This window comes from Stegastes partitus, unplaced genomic scaffold (genome assembly GCF_000690725.1).
Source record: "Stegastes partitus isolate 25-593 unplaced genomic scaffold, Stegastes_partitus-1.0.2 Scaffold367, whole genome shotgun sequence".
Lineage (NCBI taxonomy): Eukaryota > Metazoa > Chordata > Actinopteri > Pomacentridae > Stegastes > Stegastes partitus.
The window spans coordinates 383,477-406,982 of NW_007578098.1; the positions used below are offsets into that span (position 1 = coordinate 383,477).

Consider the following 23,506-nt stretch of genomic DNA (forward strand, 5'->3'; position numbering starts at 1 on the left):
TCATTTTAAAAATCTCAGTAGGTTTGTAAATTTGTGTTCCACACAAATGTAGCTACCCATAGGACTAAGTTTTACTCACATTCAGAATGAGTTTGTTGAATATACTATGTGATAATATATATTAAACATAAAAGTATACAAAATGTTCCTCATAATAACTCTGGAGGTACTGGTTAATAGCAGTGTATACAAATACATATATGTAGGTAGGACAATGGGGGAAGTTATGGAATAAGAGAGAAACTATTTAAGCTCTTACAAATAACATTGTAACAACAGGTACCGATTGTATTATTTCAGGTTATGTGTGACCCACTGAGTAGTAATCTACCTTAGAGAACTTATACTGTAGTTATAGAATAGAATAGAATAGAATAGAATAGAATAGAATAGAACATGATGCATGACGAAATTTAAGATAGCTGCCATATTAAGGTGCATTGAAAATACAAACATAATAGACATAATAATAAAAACAATATACAATGAGGTGTACACTGAAGGGATCAATAAAGTTTTATTCTATTCTATTCTATTCTATTCTATTCTATTCTATTATAAAATAAATATACAATTATACATACAAATATAAATATACAATTATTATTGACTACTGGGTGTCTTTGCACAATGTGACCATAGCACTGATAAAACTGGACATTTCAGGGAAGGTGGAGGTATGACTTCTGCATCACTTAATAAATCTAGTGGGATTTTATGAGTGGTAGAAGAAGTATTTCAGATCTTTACTTAGGTAAAAAAAAATAAAAAATGCCAGTACAGCAATCTAAAAATATTCAATTCCAGGTAAAAAAAGAAATCCAGCATTAAAAATCCTGCTGAAGTATTAGTAGCAAAATGTAGTTTAAGTATCAAAGTAAAAGTTGAGGTCCCTATGATATAATATTATACATGGCAACATTTAGTTCATAATAGTGATAAATCAACATGTCAGCAGCATGTTACTGTTGTAGCTGCTGCTGTTGGAGCTAGTTTGAACTCGTCTATGTACAGTTTTATATACATGGACAGCAGATAAATCTGAGGGCTCTTCAGATGATTAATGGGAGAGGACAGAAGAACAAACAAAAATCAGTTTTCATAGATGGCCCTGACCAGGGGGTAATAGGCCCCATCAGTGTGTCTGTGTGTCTCTAGCTCGAGTGCTAAGGTCTAACAAGTTGGTATTGTACAGGTGAGCTAGGAATAGTCTCTCCTTGGAATGATTAGATTTTGGAGTCAAGCAGTGAGAAGATAGCTCCGCTAGAGGTCAAAGGTCACTTTTTTCAAAAATGCCCTATCATGGCCAGCAGGGGCAATTATATCCCTCTGCTGAGGGCCTTCTTCTTTTTTTCTGTTTTTGGATTTTTCTCAAATCTTTGACATTTGCTGAGCTATTGGCTCATTTGAACATTTCTTGAAATATAACTATTTGAGGAGTTAAGTTGGAAAAATCACTACTTACTGAAGCTGTAGGTCATACAAACATACTGTATATCAGCACCCAGCAGTTAAACAATAACTACAGAATAAGTTAGTAGTAGTACCAAAGTAACTCTGGAGTAATAAACTGGACGCTGCAGGCTGTAATCTAAAGTGTTACACTGAAGAGACAAAAATAAGGCTATTTTTTACAAGGTTTTATACAATATGAATCGGGATAATGAAACATGTGGAGTTTGTTTTTGCATAATATTTAAATCTAAAATCCTATCTAGTGTATTTTAATATGTATGTTTTCTACAGGATTTAAAATCAAAGGTAAGACATGACAAATGTTTCATTATAACAACTATTTTAAATAATTACTGTAGTTTGTTTATTCAAATAAATAAATAAATGTTATATTTGCCATATTCCATGCTGTGGTGTGTTTTCTCCTTATGGTGTAAAGGCCCTAGTTGTTGTGAAAATGTACTGGATATAAATAAAACAGTCACTTTACTATATTTTTAAATATATGTGGTATGCCTATACACATGCTTTGACTATTGATAAGAGACATGCACCGATACATAAACTATAGATGTTTATTTTTATTCATGAGACATATCAGAGTTTTGAGTGGGTTGGGTCATGATCCTGGAACTGAAAAAATGTTGCTTTTGCTAAACAATAATATTTAAAGAGCTAAATAAAATGACTTTGTATTTCTTCTTTATAGGCATTTGAGATTCTTTTCTAAGACATTCGAAGTAACTGTAACTGATTACACCATCAAGTTTAAGTAATCACGTCAGCCCTGTTACATATAATCTGCCTTCCTGCCCCCACTGACAAAGAAGGTGCATGAAGCAAGACATTAATCAGAAGTGACTGGCACTCAAAATGTTATTAAAAATATTGATTAGTTAGCATTAAGCCTGTGTAATGATTACTCTGTGATAGGCTAGCAGACCGGAAAACTGTTAGCAAACCACATGGTGAAAGAACTTTGTGTACGTTAGTTTATTTATCCTGGGAATCTCATCACAGCTACCGTGTAGTAGCAGTGCCCACATGTTTTCAGGTTTTTCCTGAAGACATTTGAAATCTACTCTGCTTTCAGTAACTGTAACTGATTACGCCAACAAGTCGCAGTAATCACTTCGCAGTAATCCAATTACATATAATCCCCAACACTTTAATCTCACTCACACACAAGGTACATGAAGGAGAGGAAATTAGTCACAAGTGATTGGCATGAAATGCCAGATCATCTCATGGTCTCTGAAAGGATAGAAATAACTGTCACATACTTGGTCACATGCTATGCCCTTGACTTTGATAGCATTGTTGTGGTTATAAATCTGTTTGCAGCTCGGACACAAGAAGACACGCTGTTGTACACATTTTGTTATACTTGCCTGAACTTTTATCAACGTTCATTCCTTAACCTCTAACTAAATCTTAATCCTGAAAAAGTCTCTAAAAAAGGGAATGTCAAAATATTGACACTTTAAATGATTATCTTCATCTTTCTGTTCTTATGAGGACATTTGCTTAATCATAACATTTGGAAGTTGTATTGAAATCCTAGTTGAGAAGTGAGTGCAATATGTCCCGCATAGATGTCTGATAGACGGCCATGAGGCTCACAGCAGCCGTCATTGTCTCCGTGCAACGCGCTGAATAGTAATTAAATATGCCACTTATGCTCCACTGATTCATTTCCCTCACAATTTTGGAGCTGAGCTGAATACATTTTTCTGTGCAGAAGGGCTGTATTGTATCCAGTATGGCCTCATTACAAGGGCAGAAGGGCTTGGTGTGGGGGAGGGCAGAGGCCGAGAGGGGGGGAGAAGCACCCCACGAAGACATTGTGCTTAACATCACTAAATACCTCAAACGCCACATTGTCCTTCCCAGCCCTCAATTAGTCGGGTTGCTTGTACAAAGCACCGATTTCATACAGGGAGATTTATTTTTAGAGAAAATCCAGCCCTGTGCAGGCAGGAAGCTTTCTGAAATCTAATGAAGAACACAGCAGTCATGCAGAGTTGTTAGTCACAAAGCAACATCAGTTAACAGAGCTGTCTCTGAGTTTTAGATGACTGCAAAAGGCTAGACCTTCCCGGGTATTTCTGTTGTGGTGCTGCAACTGTAGCTTGCTCTATCCGGGCTGGACAGTGTCCAGGCGAAGAGCCTCGCTGCCCTGCCCTCAGGCCTCTTCTGCTTGTGGATCTCCATGCGGAGGAACGCCTCTTTGGTGGCTGTGACAGGGAGAATTAGGCAAGAGATGCGGGTTCACTTGCCCTGCGTAGGGGCTTATCTTGGGCTAAGCTGAGGGACTAATAGCAAAGCCAGCCTCTGCTCCAGCCGGTCTGAGGGCACAGGGAGCCATCTGTCCACTCTGTGGATAACTGACAACAAAGGGGGCAAACATTGAACACGGACTACAAACTAAAAGGCCGTTCATTTCGGAGATACCAGAAATAAAGACGAGGAGCAGTTATTTTGTATATAAGGTCAGTACTTTATCCTAATCATTCTTGCTGCATTACAGGCCTCTCACTAAGCCAAAACTGCACTCTTCACTGATCAGTTTTTACTGGTAAAATTGTTACGTACTACAGTAATGTTGGAGTTTAGCCAGAAAGAAAGTTGAAGTTGTTTGCTCTGTGCTTTTAATGGAAGCTAAATTTATAATGTGAGGCTTCGTTTTAATGCACTACTCCTGACTCTTATTAGGCTGGTTGTTTTTCTGCACTCTGATGTGCTCTAAATGCATTTTGTTGCACTGTTCTCTTCAAAGCTAGTTAGCATTAACACATTAAAGCAGGCATGTGATGAGTCTCCAATAGTGTAACCTTTGTGTGGAAGGGGGAATGCCATGCTGTAAGGCCTCATGCTCAGAGTCTGATATGTGGTGGCTCACAAATAGCTATAAATAGACATTACTTTAGATGTTAAAGAAATGACTGCTGTTGGGTCGTTGGAGATGTTTAATTAAAAATATGTGAAATATTGTTTAGACTATTGTCTGTTTAAGAACATTGTTCCCCAACTAAAGCACAATTATATGTAATAATCTAGTAAAATGCAATAATTTTATCATTACAATTTTCGTTTTCAGAATGTTCCAGCAGTCTTTGTTTTCCCCTCAAGATTTTGATATATTTTCAAATGAAATCCTTCAAGTAATCCACTTAGACATTGTTCTCTATTTCCCTCAAGGATTAATGCCCTGTTTTTTTTATTGTCTGAAACACACTTCTGCCTGTCAGTGTTGTGGGAGCTGAGTTCCTGTAGATTATCTGTTTTATCGTGTACACTCGGTGGGTGCTGTTGTGCGCCAGCGTTTTGTTCGGAAGTCTTGAGTGGGTGCTGACGTGCTAGAGGTGACAGAAATGGGTCAAAAGGGTCTTAGCATTAACTAAACAAATCCCGGCCTATAGGATTAGACAGAGATGTTTCTGTTTATTTGATGTATTCACTGTATCTTTATAATGATACACAGAGGGGAGAATAGCTGTGTCTCTTGTTAGCAGAACGACACCCTCCACTTATTCATGATATTGCTGGGATTAAGTCCTTTAGCTCAGTCTGTCTGGTATTATCAACATTGGAATGTGCTCGAACAATAACATATTGTAAACTTGTCTCAGCTGCTGGAAAACCCTGTTTTATTTACTTGTCATCGCACTGATATCACCACATTTCAAACACTGACTGAACTGTGTTATCATTGGTAGCATGCTTGAGTCAAACCCACACTTATTTTTGGTCTTTTTTTTAGGTGTGGAATGGCGGCAGAGCGTTCTGTAGTTATTGGTTTGTGTGAGTATCTAAGTTGGGGCCTGTGGGAGGGTCAAAGATCATGCATTGAAAGGATAGTTGGGGAAATATGGTGCTTTATTGCAGAGAGCTATCTGCTAGCGAATAGCTTATGTATGAAGCTACTGCCTGCTAGCGTCCCGCAGCTGCGCACATGGACTGTAAACAGGGGAAACAGCTAGCCTAGCTTCAAAGGTCATGAACTCCTTGGCTGGGGGCAGCACCTCCTGTGGTGCCCACTGGTTGCCTGGCAACTTGTCAGAGTTAAGGACTAAGAAACCGTCTGGCACCGCCTGGAAAACCATAATGTGTCACCTTTACACTTACATTTTGTATTGATTCGACAAAACTGCAGCTGTTTTCCCCCTTTGTCAAGTCTTAATGCTAAGCTAACTAGCTTCTGGCTGCTGCTTCATACAGACACGAGTGTGGTATCGATCCCCTCATCAAACTCGCCACCAAAAAGCAAATAAAGTGCCTTTTCCAAAATGTCAAACTATTGCTTTAAAATGTCTTTGGGCATACCATTAAAACCCTTGAGTAGGATTGAATTAAACTCCGGATTAACTGGAAACACCTCGTGCACAGTTGCCAATAACATGCCACTGTGTTCCCTCCCACGCTGACGTCACCAAGGTCTCCGCAAGTAAATCCAACATTTGCATTAAGGTTTCAGAAGAAGTTTCCCCACTTACTCAGTAATTCCAAAATCCAAGAAGTCTTTTGTTGAATTAGATTAGATCCTTTTAGATTATATTGTTTATTAGTCAGACATTTTCCATCTTTATCAAGCCATGGGTTAGACGTGAACGGAAAAATGACTCCTCAGAAGCACAATGATCTAATGAAAGCTGTGACCTTGGTCCCTTACAGACTCAAAGCCTTCACTCTCTGTCTGTAACGGTGCAATAATCTGCCTGTCTTCCACTGCATCGAGACATTCTTTATTTGTTCTGCAAATACAAAGAATTGGATACGCGGCCACAACAGAGTCGACATTGTGTGGCGTCAGTGTGATATTAAGTCACACACACATCACTTGATCCTCGGGCCTCCACAGCACAAGTGGCTTCCTTTGTATCTTATCTTATCCGAGAGAGTCACACAACTTGTATTTAGCCGGAACTAAAGACACAGTCCCATGTGAAGATTGCACCTAGTGATAGGCTTATCTCCCCCAGCTCACAACTACACGATCAGAAGACAAACAACAATGGTCCATAACTCTTCAGAGAGCGTCTGTCCCCCTGATAAATTTGAAGAAAAAAAAAAAAAAAAAAGAGTATTTGGCCTCTTTTCGCTGCAAAAACGTGACTGTTCCAACTTTGCAGAATTTTCTGCTTATTCACCATTGTAGTTAAGCTAATGATCCATGACATTTGGAAGATGTATCTCTACCACAGTGGTGATGCAGCTTACACCCACTTTACAAAAGCTTTTACATCTGCTTTGTCTGGTGGGTCTTTCCCAGGAAGATCTTGTTGATCACAGTAAATCATGCATTTCACATTTCCTGCAGCTGCAGCAATTTGACTGCATTAAGCAGAAGAAGAAGAAGAGTATCCAGCATAAGTAGTGATAATAATGTCAGTCTTTTGAATTGATGAATCAAAATCAAGCACAGTATGAATGAATACAATACAGCTTCAACCACAATATAAAGCTACCTGATGAAGGCCAAACACACTGACACATTGTAAATTAACGAAGCGGCAGTATTTACTTGCTGATTGCCTCGGCAGTTTTACACATAATTTCCAGAACCACCTGAAGTACTACAGCGCTTGTTACACACAGACAATCTCTTTCTTTTTGCAGAGTGTTTACTTTAAATTTCGGGAAACACAGAAAATGTCCGACAAGGAAGAAATGGCTTCAGATGGGAGTCTGAACGTTACGCTTACGCTGAGGCTGTTGATGCACGGAAAGGTAATTGACAGATGTTTAAATAGTTCCTATAATTCTGTGTACTTTTGGAGTAACAGCCTAATGGTCTGGTAATAGCATGTGATTGCAATTAAAATGATTACATCCTGCTCTAAATGTGAAAAGCTGTGTTCTCAAAGGCTGTTATGTTTCCATTCTCAGGAAGTTGGCAGCATAATTGGGAAGGTAGGGTAGATTTATTTTACAATCTTTTCGCTTTTATTAATTCTCACTGCTGTCTTGTTGTTGTCTTGTTATGTACTCGTAAAACTAATCAAGACCGCTCTTTTCCTGTGTGATTTCAGAAAGGTGAAACAGTGAAGAAAATGAGGGAGGAGGTGAGCATTTGCTTATGTAAAAAGAAAACACATATTATCTGGTGTGTTCTGGCAGATGAGCTACAACCAGAATAACTGTGTTATGTCGTGTTTCCAGAGTGGTGCTAGGATCAACATATCAGAAGGATCATCTCCTGAGAGGATAGTTACAATCACAGGACCCACAGAGGGCATCTTCAGAGCGTTCTCTATGATCGCGCAGAAGTTTGAGGAGGTACAGTTAAAAACAGATGTGCAACAAACTCTACTGCGAAGAAATTCTGCACAAAATTTAATAATTTGTCTCAAGTTCTGAAGGACACTGAATGCAACTTTCTTTAGTCTTACATAACAACACCAAAAAAAAAAAAAAAGCACTTGTCAAATACAGTCAACACTGCAAAAAAAAAAGCCAACATACTTTTGAATCTTCCCCCAGGATATTACAGCAGCAATGACAAACAGTAACGTGACAAGCAAGCCACCTGTGACGCTTCGCCTGGTTTTCCCAGGGAGTCAGTGTGGCTCACTGATTGGCAAAGGAGGCTCGAAGATCAAAGAGATCAGAGAGGTAGGACGCTTCTTTTTTATTTTTATTTTTAAAATGGAAATGCTTTTTTTCCCCTGCACCCAGACAGGGACAGGAAACCTCCTCCCAGGTGCTCTGACACCTTGAGTATCAAACATTCCAGTCAAACTCCTCTTGTTTTTCTCCGCCTTAAAATGTGTATATTTTTTTTGGGTAGCTGCTCACGAAAATCCCACTGATTATGCCTGCAAGGATCGGCAAAGACTGAATACACATTCTGAATGGACAATATTTGTGTGTGCCTCTTCAAATATTGGAGCACACGTTGCTATTTGGCTTGCAGCTGCTCCCTGCATGTCAAAATGTGTTCAGGGTAATTTGTGGGTGCTTGAAACAGCATTTCAATTTGGATGATGGTGCGCTCTTTTCAGCAATAAATAGGCTTTGTTTCTTCTCTTGTCTGGTGATGTTAAGACCACAGGCGCTCAGGTTCAGGTGGCAGGAGACATGCTGCCGGACTCCACGGAGAGGGCTGTCACAATCTCCGGCACTCCACAGGCCATCACTCAGTGTGTAAGACACATCTGCTCTGTGATGCTAGAGGTAAGCACTGTCAGACAGCAGATGATCTTCACATTCAACAGCTCTATTTAGGCGTCAAATGTGTCACATTCATTTAGGATGTTTTGGAAGGTATTCAGTGGCACATTCAGGATATTTTCAAGGCTAAAACTCTGCAGTTAGGTTGCAGTGACTGGTCATTCAGATGGTTTATATGGGTGGTTCCCAACCTTTTTACATCTGATAAGCTTTGAAATATGTTATTTAACATATGCATATGCGGATCTTGTTGCACATTGGAATTGTCAGTGTTTAGGTGTCCTTGGTCAAGTTAACATTCATAATATACTAACACAGCAACAGCATTTTTCACACACTGTCAGCCAGAGCTGCAGCGATTAATTGATTAGTTGTCAGCTATTTTATTATTCACTAGCTGACGTGATTGTTTTGACTAATTAAAAAAAACTAAATCTAAATGCTTTCAGCTTCTAAAATTTAAATGTTTTATGGTTTCTTTATTTCTCTATGACACTAAACTGAATATTTTGGGATTGTGAACAAAACAAGACATCTGCAGCAGTGACAGAGCCGCACAGTTTTTATAGGGGTGGCCAGGCTGGGACCATCACTCACACTGGGCTCATTATTTGTTCTGCATGACTAATCGCTGTCGACCAAGACGTCAAGTTTTGTCATTTTATCACTTTTATCATTTGCTTATGCGGCCATGACTACCATGTAAATGTGCACTTTGAGGACTTGCATTAGGCTATCACTCCAGTTTTATGAATATGTGCACATCCCTCTAACTTCACTTTTGGTTTTCTGAAGCGGCCAGACTTTATTCTGAGGTGCATGCGGGACATCCGTAGTCCCACCTCTGATTTAAAGACGTCATGCTCGGCTTTGGGAAGCACTGACGAACATTTTTCTGACATCTTTTCAGCCAAAAAACTAAACGAATAGCCAGCATTGATAAAAAAAAATCGCTACCTGCAGCCCTCTGGTTAACTGTAGAATGTGGTCTCCATGTATTCCAACTGCCTCAAGCAGAGGTATAAGTTTGGATTTTGCTTTAGTAACCATACAAACTCTTTCTCTTGTGCTAAAAAACTCCCTATTTTCAGCTCTGCTCACGGTTGTATCATGGGTTTCTTTAGTCCAAGGTTTCATGTCACTTTCTGAGCCGATGAAGGGGCATAAAAAGATTCAGTGAGTGCTATAAAAAAGAAAAAAAAAAAAGATATAAAATGCATCAATGCCAGTGAGAGTTATTTTCTCTGGCTGTAGCTGTGTATGAATTTTTCTCCCTTTTTGGTTTGCATGTCTGTTTCTCTAGTCTCCACCAAAAGGAGCAACTATTCCCTACCGTCCCAAGGTCATACCTGCTGGAGCCCATGCAGTATTAGCACCACAGCACTCTGCACAAGTAAGTAACCATCTGGGACTTATTTAACTCAGCTTGGAGAAGGCAGCTGAGCAAGCGTCGCATTTTGTGAGATGTGAGCGTCACACTGATCATTAAGCTGATCATATTTTCACCACTAGAGGGACACATCTGTGTAATTATACATAAGCTCTTCACATTGTAATGTTGTCACCAGAGAGATGAGGTAATAGCCACATTAAGAAGTGTTCAGCCAAACTGCAATGTGACAGAGATGAGAATAACTGGCATTTGCATTAATAATTCCCCTGCAGTGAGGAGACCTGAATGATGTCGTGACTAAAGCCCGTGTTCTCCATGAGCTGGCTAGCCACTGTCCTGAATTTGGCACAGTCTGCTCTGACCTATCAGACATCTGTTTATGTTATTGGATTTCTAGCCAGTGGTCAAAGAGGGGAAAAAACAGCAGATGACATTTAGATGAAATTCCACCAGATCTATACACATTAGAGCTATGGAAAAGAGGAAAGGATTGGATTTTCGCTGTGCTGAGTCTACTCTTCATACTCGGTGACAAATTCATATTTCAAGTGGCATGTTGTAGCATGTCTGTGCCGCCCGGTTATATAACCACATCTCATCTCTTATTCCTTTCAGGCCTTTGCAATTCCAGGACAGTATGCTTTTGCACATCAAGATGTAAGTATTTTCGTTTGAGTGACTGACATCCACCCTAATGACTTACTCCTGCCCACTCCCTCCAAGCCACCAATACGCCCTCTATACACCCTACTCTGCAAAGATGAAATGTCAGTAACCCTGATCGTTTTACATCACTAACACTAACCCACAGTAGCAGCATGCATTGATTGAAAAGGGAATTAATATCTTAAGAGTTTCTGATCAGTTGTAGCTGTGTAGCCAGAGATTTGACTGTATTTTCAGACGACTGCTATGAGAAGCCAGCATGCTTTCAAAGGGAAATGAATCTCTTCACACTGACACCATCTGTGATGTTTGTGAACTTGAGATTGGCTCTGTATTGTAGTTGTCAGCTCCTCTGAAATAATCCAGTTTGATTGGTTAGCTCTAACTTCCTTCCTACCCTGCAGTTGACCAAGCTTCACCAGTTGGCTATGCAGCATATCCCCCTCCCCTCCCTTGGGCAGAGCAACCCTACCTTCCCTGGTACGTACCCACGGCTCCCCGGGGAAGTCCATCTATCCCTCTGTCTTCACTCCTCTTCGAATCACACCATCAAAACACCCCTGTCACTTCAGCGAGGATCAAGGATGTCTCCATTCTCTCAGAGTTTACAGACTCTCACAGGTTTTCTTAGTAGAGGGCGGCTTTACAGAGATGTGCAGATAACAAAAAAAATGACACCTGCTATGCTTTACATTGCATCTATTTGTAACAGAAAGTAAGATGAAAAACAAAAGAATAGTGAAGGGGACAGTGGAGTTTTTAAGGTTAAGCCACCAAACCGTTTGATTATCAACAATCTCGAAAGTTCGTCACTGAAATATTTATAAACCAAGAAGAATATGTGACACACTGAAGCAGACAGAATGAAATACTGAGAAGAAGCAGCAGCTGTCTCTGAGAGGGAAATGTGAAAAATGACAGAAATATTTACACTTTAGTAAATATTTAACCATTTCTCACTATTTCTTACATCCCTTCAAATTTCAGCTCCATTCGCCCAAATTCCCTCTCCAAGAAACAAATCCTAATCTCTCAAACCCAACCCTCCACCTCAGCAACATTTCTCCTCCAAATCTAACATCGTCTTGGCCAGACCATCCCTGACCTCAACCACCCCACATACTCATATATTCTGCCACAACTAACTGAACAAAAGACGTAACAGCATTTTAATGACACGGGCAGGATTGGCGTGACAGTGATGCTTATGAAACATCTCAGTTAAAAGGCAGCTTTTCTGATGGTAGCAATATGAAATGTATGCATAGAGAATATGTATAAACTGTATATTTGTCTTCGTAGAGAGATTTTTTTATTTATTTCCCATATGCCATTTTCATGTTCTGTAAATTAGCAGTGTAACAGTGATAAACTAGACAAAGTAGGGCAACTTGTCATGCCATGAAAGTGGAAGCCATTAGCGCCATGCTGTTGTTAGCGCTCCTTGTCCTACTTTGCAGGATTGGATGCATCTGCCCCCACAAGTTCACAAGAGCTGGCAATACCTAATGATGTAAGTGCTACATTGTTTGTGTTCTTCCAGCTCTAAAACCTGCACTGATAATCCTCATGCTACTGACTTCATTAAAACTTTCCAGGAGGACAGCTATAATGAGGAATTTTTGGATACAAATGATTCTTAGCTGCAGAAAGCAATTTATTCTTTTCACTGCACACGTTACGGTAGCACTAGTGTTGGCAGTATTAACGAAAATTACAACATTAAGAGAAAAAAAAATCAGTGGGCCACCAATACAAAAGGCTTTTTTAGCAATGTATTAGCTCTGCTGTTTTAGACAACATCGTTTTCATCTGTACACGTTTCTAGAGAATTACACATGCTGTAGTACAACCTAACTGTGGCCTTTAATTTAGGAGGAATAGCTTTTGAGAAACACACTTATTTGCTTTCTTGCTTTGATGAGTAACATTATAATCCCTCTCATGTTTTTTTTTTTTACAATAAACATAAAGCAACAGCCAGCAGCCTAAGCTTAACACAGAGACTGGCAGAAGGGGGCATACATCTGTCACTTTTTAGCATTCATGTCCTTGCTTGTGTGTTTACTCCCACAAAAAACACAGTGTAAAAATTAATTTTGGGGTTGACTGTGTGTCAGACTATTTCTTGGGCAAGAGCAGTGTCTTCCTGGCTTCATGCTGTTACCAGGCAACCAACAGAGACTTTAGGAAGTCACTGTCACTGTAACCCTTCCTAAAACCACTCAGTTTACGCAATGCAGGAAACAAACAAGGAAGATTTTAATTATTGAGCTGTACAGGTGCTGGTAGGTGGATTTTGTTAGCTTCAGAGGCAGAAAACTTGTTTTTTCCTGTTCCCTCTCCATCATATTTGCCTCATACATATAAGAGTGGGATCGATGTTCTCATCTAACTTTCAGCAGGAAAGCGAATAAACCTGTTTCCCAAAACTGTAAACAGTGTGCTTACAATACAACTAAGTGCTCTGGTGATAATATTCAGAAAATGGTCAGTTTTTATGTTGTTTAATTTTTTATTTCATGGGCATAATGCATCATGGATAGGTTCTTTGTTGTTACAATCATGCAGCTAGAAACGGGGTTTTCTTCTGCAGAAGACCACCAGGATGCTGAGGTGCTGCCATCACCGTGGCTTCCAGATTCTGTTTTGAAAGTTAATTCCTAAAAAGCGTAGAAACATGAGCTGTTTTGTGATTTGCATGTTTCCAATCTCCCCCCCTCCTAGTTTATTGGCTGCATAATTGGAAGACAAGGCAGCAAGATCAATGAGATTCGCCAGGTCTCTGGAGCTCACATCAAAATTGCCAGCGCCACTGATGGCTCAGCCATGCGCCAAGTCACGATCACAGGCTCACCAGCCAGCATCAGTGTGGCCCAGTACCTCATCAACGCCAGGTAAGACATTAGGCAGGGCAGCCACGTCCAGCAGGGCTTCACATCGCAGCCTGATCATAAGACAGCCAAACATCATGCTATTGTACGAGGGCAGAGTTATTGTGCTCAGGGTGAGGCTGGATTTGTTCCAACTCACTGCTCCTTTCTCTTGACAGCGTTAAAATCCTGATTGTCTCTGCTTTTTAACACATTCCTACTTTGATTCTTATGTTTTCTCCTCTCTCTCACCTCCCCTCTCCTTTTGTCTCACCCATCCTCCCCCCCGTTTTCATTTTTCACCGTCTTCTCTTAACCCATCTCAACTATCATTCCAAACGTCACGACCTGCAGCTTAGAGATGGCTAAATACACCATGCAGGCCGCTTCCTCTGCGACCCCAGTTGACCTCAACATGAGCTTCTCTCAGTCTGCTCCTACTGCCTCCACTGCTGCTACCTCTATGGCCGTCCTGGCGGCCACCACCCCAGCCCCCACCACCATTAACGTCCACTCTCCCTCCACCTTACCAGCCATCCAAAACCCACACTACGCCGTCCCCGTTTCCAGCCTTCTTGGCATGAAAACTCTCCCTGTCCTGGCTGTCCACCCAGCAGCCGCTTCCAGCCTAACACAGGGTTTATCCCCTTACACCGCAAAAATGCCAACCTCCGGCGTCAAAAAGTCAGACCGGCAGAAGTTTGCTCCTTATTGATGCCTCCTTTTTAAGTCTCGTCGGTGTAGCTGGCTGATAAGACATTATTAAAAGATGGCAAATTATTTAATATTAAGCATATGGGCTTAAAAATAGCTTACACCAGTGTGTAAGTTTTGCCAGCGGAACATTGTTTTACATAAATCAGGAAGATATTAGATGCGGACTGAAAGGATGGTAGTATTAAAACATGTCCTCATTAATTAAACGAGGCAGCAGAGGTGCATATTAACTCAGTATTATCTTATGGACATGCATAACAATTAATGTGTGTAACTCAGGCTTCTATTAGTGTCCATGGAGATGGATTCATGTTCCAGAGCTTTATATGAAGAAGAATTATTCCAGGAAATGTTTTTTTTTTCCATGACGCAAACATTAGTTTAGTTTTTCTATCAGTGTAAGTAGTCTTTGTTAGAAAATGAAAACTAGCATTGAAAGATGTGGTGCTTCGTTGGCAGCAGGCTGTTAAAATATTTGTCTTGTACAACAGAGATCAGTGTGATAAGTATTTTTAACGAGGATTGCTCCACTCTTCTGTCATATTTCCTCCTTTCTTCCACTATAGGCTCTCATCAGTGCTAACAGGCTTGGGTGTTCTGTAGTAGCGTTGCACTGTTGCAGTTCTGATGGGATTATCTTAAAGCCACATTGGATTCTAGTGGATTTCACTCTACACAGTAATCCTGTAGAGCCGGACTGGCCTAACTAACTCATTTACTGGTTCTGTACACAAGCTTGTTTCTTGTTTATTCTACAGCCTAAACAAGTGGAATGCTTCAACTTTCAGCATCTGAAATGGGTGCTGATCAATTGTTGTAATAAATGTTTTATTCATGTGTTTCTGATGCGGGTCCAGCCCCCCCAAACAATGCAGATTTGTAATATTTGTTGATGAAATGACTCTGAAATAAATGGGACTTTTTATGAATGCAGATTGGTTGTTTTCCTCTAATTTTGTCGGTGTTAAAAGTCACTTATATTTTTGCTCATTTCCCTGACTCCTAAATATCAACACTGGCTGTGAGGATTTATCTCCTGTTTATTCTCGGCTCGGAGCTCGAATTGAACATGCTACACATTTCCACTCAGCTGGAGTTGCAGTTAATACCTCAGAAGCTATTTGTTTAATGCATCACGCCTCAAAGTGTAAACAGTCATTACTTTTTTTTTTTTTTGTATAAACAAAATATTTTAAATGTTGTGTTTGTTCCACTTTGTATACATGCAGTGAATAAGGCATTAGGGGATATGGTGTGATGTTTGTTCAGTTTTCACATTTAATTGATGCAAATCTCATAAACAAACACACATCTATAAGGTTAGACTTGTGTTTTTCTCTGATTTGTGTAAAAACCAAAGACCAGACATCCAGCATAGTGTGAGACTAGCAAACATACTTTTATCCTTTTACCCTGATGTTTTTCTCCCAAGTGGAAATGTGCCTCTGCAAGCCTGCACATGTAAAACATTAAACAGCAGCGATATTGAAATATAGAAAACAACAGAGAGCAGTAACAGCAGACATTAGCAGTATGCAGCATATAGAGATTTTGGCAGGTGTTCAAAGACAGCTCTGCAGAAAGTAGTCCATGATATTATGGATGTTGTTTATTGATGGTAAAGGGCACAAAGCTCTTGCCCAAACAAACTTTTCTACTTGCACTCTGCTGGAAAAACAGAAGCAAACCTGGACTAACCTCACAGTAAATATTCAACACATGCTGTGGCAAAATTCTCACGGGTCCCGAAAAAGAACAACTTAACCTCCAGTTGTCCGCTCAAGCATACCGCTAATGGGCAGGTGAGGTACAGTGCAGTCGCTCCTTGTTTCTCTGTGTCCCTGCCGCTCTGTCCCTCTTTACCCGTGCCCCTCCGTGAAGCTGACTTCACCCATTTTCAGAGCAAAAACCAGGAGGTGGGCACTTCTGTTCCGCCTGATCCGTGGAGTATGGGTAGCGAGCCATGTGGGCCATTTCCACGGCAGGGCTAGAAATGCTGAAGTGGAGATAATCAATAGTTAATGGGGGCAGAAATGTAATGACAGTGAAGGATGACATTTCAACCTCGGGGAAGGTGTAGCTGCAGAGAACCGTGCTGCATGTATGCTGATGTGCGCCCAGGGCAGTTATGAGTTCACAGCCAGCTTTTAATGCTATATTAATGATTTCCTTTTTCACCCCGACACAGGCAGGAGCGAGGGGCCCATTTTAGGAGGTTGCTGCCATCATGCACTTTTGGAAAAAAAAAAGCCATTTAGAGGCAAATAAGGAAATAAATAATTTTTCTTTAATAACTACTTGAATGTTTGTGGCAAATTGGTTAGTTGGGGGCTGTCACTCAGTCTCTAGAGAAAAATGACTGCAATACTCTTGCTGACTGGCACATCTGTTGTGCCTAATTGTAATTTTTGACCTCCATAAGTTTTTCATAGCATTTTCTATGGGCCAGTGTTGTAAAGCTTTATGATTTTATAACTTAAAGTAATTATATTTTCAAGGCCATGTACAGCTACACACCTAACATCCGCAATGACAGCTTTATTATACTTCTCAGATGTACTTTTGAGGTACTGATTATTGATGTCTACACATTATGGCTTATGTATTTGCAAGTCCCCTGCACTTTGATCTTCAAGGAACTTGCAATGTTTTTTTTTTTTAACAGTAGATAGTTTTGGAGACCTTAAGACCTTTGAATATGTTTTTTTCATCTACTGCATTTCTATGATATTCTTATTGTATTTATAAGCTTGTTTCTGTGAAAGACGGTGGGAGGGTTGAAGGTGGTTCCAGTAGGTCTGAAAACTGAAGACTCTGAGGTCAAGTTTACATTTTCCCAGTGGACGAAGAGGAAAAAGTAGCAAAACTACTGTAAAAACTACCGTATAGTGTCCTTCACTTCAAATATAACTCCTATATATTAAACTTGTAAAGCAATATCATGGCAAAATGTAGTTTTTAAAGTCAAAGCTGTCGTTATAGGCATTCTAATGAGATATTAACATATAGTGTAGCTGACCATGGTGGAGCTCATTCTAGCAAACACAATGGTAATGTAGAGATAAACGTTATTAAAACGTCCACAGCAAAATCACCTCTTCTGGTGGCAATTACCATTCACAAAGAAAAGAAAATTGGAATTCTCATGGAGAAGTAAGTTTACAGAAATAGTTATAAACTGGTGTTGGCTTCTGGCAGTGACTTTGTAAAATTATATACTATTAGGTGGTTTAATTTTATTGATAGAAAATGGAACCATATTTGATTGACCAGAGTTAAATATCTCACTAAACTAAATTACAGTTTTGTCCATTATCAGGTCAATATGTACTTTGTTTCAGCTTTGTTTTATGATTAAATGCTTTCTAGCTATATTTCCAGACTGTACATTTACTGCTAATTAGCAAATGTTAGCATGCTAATAGGCTAAACTAGCACGGTGATTAGGTGTCCATGTTACCTAATGAATATTGTGCATAGCATGTTAGTATGTTAGCATTAGCTTAACTGCTGCACCTAAAAATGATCTGCATTTATATTTTAAGGTTAATCAGTGCTTTGAGAGAAATGTGGTGTCGTAAGAAGTACAATGCTTAAAGTGGAAGTAAGAAGTAGTATAAAGATGCAGAAAATTCCAACAATACAAATTGTCCTTTGAGTGTTGGTTATTGGGCTACATAAGTAGGCTACATTTTCTGTCAGGGCATGTAAAGAACCATCACCCCACACTGTTCCACGTTCCACAAATGTCCCCAGAGCCACTAGCCTGATCATGGAGCTTTTAATGAACGCTTTGGGTAACATTTCACAAATATTCTATGAACTTCAAGATGGTAGGTCAGGAAAATGTTTCCCAAAAGCTTGTAGACATCAAGAGAATTTCCAAAAATGATCGTCAGGGAAAGTTCGCACGGAGGTGCAGCGAATGTTTCCCAGACCTTCACGATTGTTCCTTAAGGGTTTCATAAAACAACCATCAAAATAGCCTTCAGGGAACATTCCCTGAGGGTAATTTTATAAAATCTTTAGGAAACATTCAAATTTTAGCAATTAACGTTTGCAGATCGTTTGCTGAGGCTTCAGGTTAAAAAAAAAATCACTGTTCAGACCATAACCCCAAGACTATAGGTCTGATCCCTCCATTGTCCAGCCCCTGTTGTCAACAGCAACAGAAACCATGCGCTGGAAAGTTTAGCTGTAATCAATGTTTCTAAATGGTTTTCTAATATTACTGTAACTTCCTAAAATATCTACATCCTCATACACCTGACTGTCTGATAATTCTAACCTGTAACTGTTGTCAGATGGTATGTGAGCGTATGACTGGCACCGAGGGTGGTGCGAGGGTGAGGAGACCATAACTCTGAGGCCGTAGGTTTGGGTAACATTCCCAGACCGTATAGGGAATGTTCTGCAAACGTCAGGACGGTAAACGTGAGGTACGGTCTGCATTTTTGCCAAACGCAAAACTTCTCAAAATGGGACTGAGGAACATTTGGTAAAAGTTCCCAAGGACTTTAAGCAATTGTTTGTAGAACATTCAGCAAATGTTCACTGTCAGCTTGGTAACGTACAAGACATTTTACAGCACCACAGCAAAGAGGAACCCTCAGCAAGGGTTTTGCAGATGTCAAGATTGCAACCCAAAAACAGGCTTTCTGCTGACTTCAGTAAAAGTTTCCAAAATGACGGTTGGAGAAATGTTTACTAAAGAGGTGCAACGAATGTTCCCCAAACCTTGAGCGAATGTTGGCAGAACATTCACCAAATGTTCACTTTGTACTAAGTGGGCTACATGTTGCGTAGTTCCACCATAATATTTTACAGCATGTTAGGATGACCGTTTTGCAGTTGGATAAAGCAGGAGACTTGAGACGAGATAAGGTGCAGACCAACCGGGTGTTTATTCACTGACACTCACATTACAAAAATTAGACACAAACAGAAAACCAAAAAAAAAACCAAACAAAGCAAGGCTGTTAACTGGTGGCATATATTGTGGTGCTCCCGCCTTCTCTTTCATGCTCATGCAACTGCCAGCATTTTATAGGCAGCCCCTAATCAGCCCCTCACGCCTACCAACATAAAGGTTCACCTAAAACAATCAAACACAAGAAATACACAAAAATATAACACCTCTTTACTTTTAACTATAATAACAAACATTAAAACTATGTACTTATTTCCTAAAAACAACTGCTGACATCCTCATCAAACAATGCATCTATTTCATCACCTGAGGAAATTACTATCCCCCCCTCTCCTCATCTACACTTGGTTTCTCCTGGAACCTTTAAAAGGGTGTTCCAGGCCATGAGGACTGTTTTAACTGGAACACCTGAGGAGACAGAAGAGAGGTGAGTCATCACAAACTATTCTTAAAATAATACCACATGGTCATTCAGTTATTAATAAGTCCAATTATTTAATCATGTTACTAAAACTGTTCTCTTTGTCTTGTAGGCCTCACCAGGGTTTTGACCCAGTGCTGTGGGGAGAAGCCACCAAACAGCACATGGCAGCACATGTTAGCCCCAAAGCTACACTCATTAAATTCATCCCACCGTCATTGTCTGGTGTCTTATAATATTTATCCCAAAATGTGCTCTCCCATATGAAGATCAGCTTCACTACACAACGCGTCTTTAGAGGATATTCCTAGAACATTCCCTGAAGGTTCCCGAAAGGTTTCTGTTTCTTGGGCTGCTACTTTCTTGTACAGCTGTAAAAAAAATGATCAGGGAACATTCCTTGAAGGTTCCCTAAAGATATTAGATGTAAAAATGTAACTTAACAAATATGCCAGAAAGATCTTTATAGTTAGCTATAAAGTTTAGACATATTTTTTCCCTTGTGGTGTAGAGAATGATTTACTGCAGAGTTTACAATTTAGGTGGTAAAAGAAAACAGAAGAAATTTAACAAATATAATCTTTTCTGGGTGGGTATGTGCGGGGGGCTCCTGGGGGATTCTTAATGCACATTACAGGAACAATTATCTACATATTTAATCCCCCTGCTTTAGTCTTTCCTCATTCGGTACCAAATCACCCGGTGACCAAACCGTGTCACGGAAACGACTCCCCAATTCGAGCTAATTAGGTGAAGTCGTTCATCACAGCAGCAGCGTGTGCGCTTCACGGACCGCTCGGCCGGTGCGGCATCCAGCGGCTCTAATTGACCGCCTGTTGTCTGCCGCTGCTCCCCCTAGCGGCCGCCCGGCTCACCGTGACGTCGGAGCGCTACTGCCTATTTTCCTCTTTCCATTTATTAAATTATATATCCCCCCCCTCCTCCTCTTTCTTCTTGTCACCGTGAGAAATAAAGTGCCAGCGAAGAGCAGGGGGACATCAGCAGCCCTCTTCCCCCCCAAACAGCGGAGCATCGCCGGAGACGGAGCGCTTTCACTCACTGCTGCGATTAAAGTTGAGCGCGACACGCTGATGACCTGCGAGCATCCTCCGGGGAAACTGTGCATTTGACTGGCTTAACGAGCGTCAGTTTCCATCTCCTCACCACAGATCATTTGTTGCTGTCTGAGCTCCGCTGTCCAACAGTCCGAAGGCTGTGTTTGAAGCGGCGCACTGACGGATACGGACAGACTCCGAGGATCACAGGTGAATCTATGTTTGCTGTGCAGCTTTTTTTATTTTTATTTTATTTTAATTTTTGCATGTCAGTCTAAATTCTGGTCTGGTTTCATGTCAACTTAGTTTGCTGGGGATTGACTGTTTGCAATTGTGTGCATTTTCACAGTGGTTTTACTCACTCAGTGTTACAGTAAAGCCACCGTGCCTGCATGAACATTAAACTGCATCTATCACCAGATCCTATGCAAATGAGCTTGATAGGAGGGGGAGAAAAAAAACTAATGCAGATTGTTGACACCTGCTGAAAAGACTGTTGCACCTGTAGAGACTACACGGTTATTAGTGTAAATGAGCTGTGTTGGGATTGTTCATGTAAATAGGACTGAGGATTTTCATCAGTGGCTGCACAAAAAGACACTGCCTTTGCTTACACACTTCAGGATGCAACATCCAGTCAACACAGGCTTTAACAGCAGAGCAGGCAAACCCACACTACACTGTGTTCAGCATTTCATCAATTCACAGTGTCCTGCAAAGTAGGTGGTTGAGTGATGACAGGGTGCCTCGAATCTATGTTTTTGTAAAAATGGAGCTGCTTGTTTTTTGTATTTTTGGTAAATGCTGTTTTTTTTCCAGTTGTGAAGGGTATTTTTTTAAAGCATTTTTATTTAAGTATCACTCTGTGCTGTGGTAGAGAACAAAGTCAAATATGCTGCTTGCCCATCATTGTCATCTCATCATCTCTCCTTGTTGTTTTTGACAAATGTGGGGGAAAAAAACTGCTGATTTACACTCTCCTCTTTAATACATTGCCTGCCTCAGACTTTTCCTGGCAGGCTTTGTGCACAAAAAAAACCCACCTTGTTCCACTGCACATAATCTTAAGATTATGTGACAGTTTTGCAAGGGCCGTTGGTTTTGCGTTGCATGTTTAGGCAAACTTTCTTCTGATTTGGGTCACTCGTAAGATTTACAGTCAGAGGATAAAATTCAATTAGACAGCCCTGCAGCAATCTTTACTCACTGGCAGATGGCTTAATACTCTTGGATCCTGCCTGAGTGTCCCTTATTGCTCTAATTGGATTTCATCATTTCACACTGTTTATCTGTATAGAAATGAGTTTTAAAACGTGGCATCATTAATTCAATACTTCCTCAGCCCTGTCAGATCCCAGCCCACTAGCCACCTCTGTCGAAACATTTTAACATCTCATCCCCCGTGATCTGCTTTGTCATAAATTGAAGTAGAGCTCAGTGTAAATTGTTGCATTCTCCATGTGTCGTCGATGGCATGTCGGGACGTTGGCACGGTGTAAGTGGGAGAATCTCAAACGTGAAATACATGATGTGCACGCAGTGGTGAGGGCATATTTGTCTGTCTGAGTTAATTCTAGCCCCGAGGAGATGGTTTTCCTCTCAATGACATCCACTTTGATTTTACAGAGGGACATTTGCAGTGGTTTTATTCTCCAAGACAATATGAATGTCATGTTTGCTTGTTTTGCAGGCTCGTTGTCAGGCTTACTCTGTGTACAATACCAGCCTTAAACAGAAATCAAAACAAGGAGGAGGCTGCTGCTGCTGCTGCTGCTGCATCACTTTCTCTCCTGCAATCATTTTCTGTCACCATTTAGTTTTGTTTTTTTTTTTAGTCAATTTGCAAATTGGACTATTTATTCTTTTAAATGCCACTCCTATTAATTAAGACTAAATGGTAATTAGGAATAGACAAACAGAAACATCTTAGCCAGGGTGTGGAAAATTCCTGGAGATGAGAGCACCGCCTCAGTACATTTGGTCCTATTTATAGCATTATTGTGTGAGTGAAACAGCTATCAACCTCCCTGGAAGAAACCTTTCTGAGTGACATCAAAGATGAAAGCAAGAGGGAGGTCAGCCTTTACTCACTTAACCGCCATGGTTTGTGTTATTGAAGCCCTGCCAATTCAATTTAGATGAATAATAGTATCTTATTAGTCAAGGTAGAGCTAAAATTGAACCCCGATCTCAGGTTGTTGTGTCAGGACTTATCGTCCATAGTCGCTGTGCTGTGTAATGAAAACGACAATAATTTATGAGTCATAAATCAATGCGATGGCGAGCATCAGTGAAGCGTGAACTAACAGCCAGGTTGAATCCCTGCTTGATTAATCATTGTTGCTGCACCTCAGTGGTCAAAGCGGCTATGTTCACTAGCCTGAGATGTAAACAGAACTCTGGTCTTTGACAGAGGGATTTATTACTTACAGTGATGATAACAACTGAGTTGCTCCCGCAAACACTGAGGCTAATGTTGAGTTCATTCACTCTCGTGCAGGAAGCCACAGCAACATTTAAATGTCAGGAGAAAGTGGGGACGACGTCACTCCTCAAAAGTAATAGCACAGGGACCGGCAGCATTTCAATTCTGCAAATCTAATATTGGAATGGAATAACAAAATGTTACTTTATTGTTGGGGAGATAATTAGAATTCCCTGCAGCTGCATAATTACATCTCCAAAAAAATAAGAAAAAAAGTATTGTATATCTGATGATTGATATCAACTGTGTGTAGAGAATAAAAAGGCACAGCGCCAGAACAGGTGATATGAGGGGAAGGAGCCCATTTTTAACGTATGGCACACTCAGGTCGTATTTTT

At 40.4% G+C, this 23,506-nt stretch overlaps 1 protein-coding gene across 2 annotated transcripts; it reads left to right on the top strand.

Moving 5' to 3' along the window:
- The first annotated feature begins 3,723 nt into the window (after positions 1-3,723).
- Positions 3,724-15,212, top strand: LOC103359340 (poly(rC)-binding protein 3). 2 transcript variants are annotated; one of them, XM_008284636.1, is made up of 14 exons: positions 3,724-3,947; positions 5,219-5,259; positions 7,075-7,185; positions 7,345-7,368; positions 7,488-7,520; positions 7,618-7,734; positions 7,939-8,070; positions 8,503-8,631; positions 9,932-10,021; positions 10,637-10,678; positions 11,092-11,167; positions 12,148-12,200; positions 13,415-13,584; positions 14,844-15,212. In XM_008284636.1, the coding sequence occupies exons 3-14, from the start codon at positions 7,108-7,110 to the stop codon at positions 14,878-14,880; spliced, it is 981 nt and encodes a 326-aa protein (XP_008282858.1). In that variant the 5' UTR covers positions 3,724-3,947; positions 5,219-5,259; positions 7,075-7,107; the 3' UTR covers positions 14,881-15,212. The 2 variants fall into 2 exon arrangements, with proteins under 2 accessions (XP_008282858.1, XP_008282859.1); XM_008284637.1 differs by lacking the exon at positions 5,219-5,259.
- The last annotated feature ends 8,294 nt before the right edge of the window (positions 15,213-23,506 follow it).

Excerpts from the sequence above, each read along its gene's own strand:
- LOC103359340 (XM_008284636.1), top strand. The coding sequence starts at position 7,108 with ATGTCCGACAAGGAAGAAATGGCTTCAGATGGGAGTCTGAACGTTACG. Across the intron at positions 8,071-8,502 it reads AGATCAAAGAGATCAGAGAG|ACCACAGGCGCTCAGGTTCA; the intron begins GTAGGACGCTTC and ends GGTGATGTTAAG. Across the intron at positions 10,679-11,091 it reads ATGCTTTTGCACATCAAGAT|TTGACCAAGCTTCACCAGTT; the intron begins GTAAGTATTTTC and ends CCTACCCTGCAG.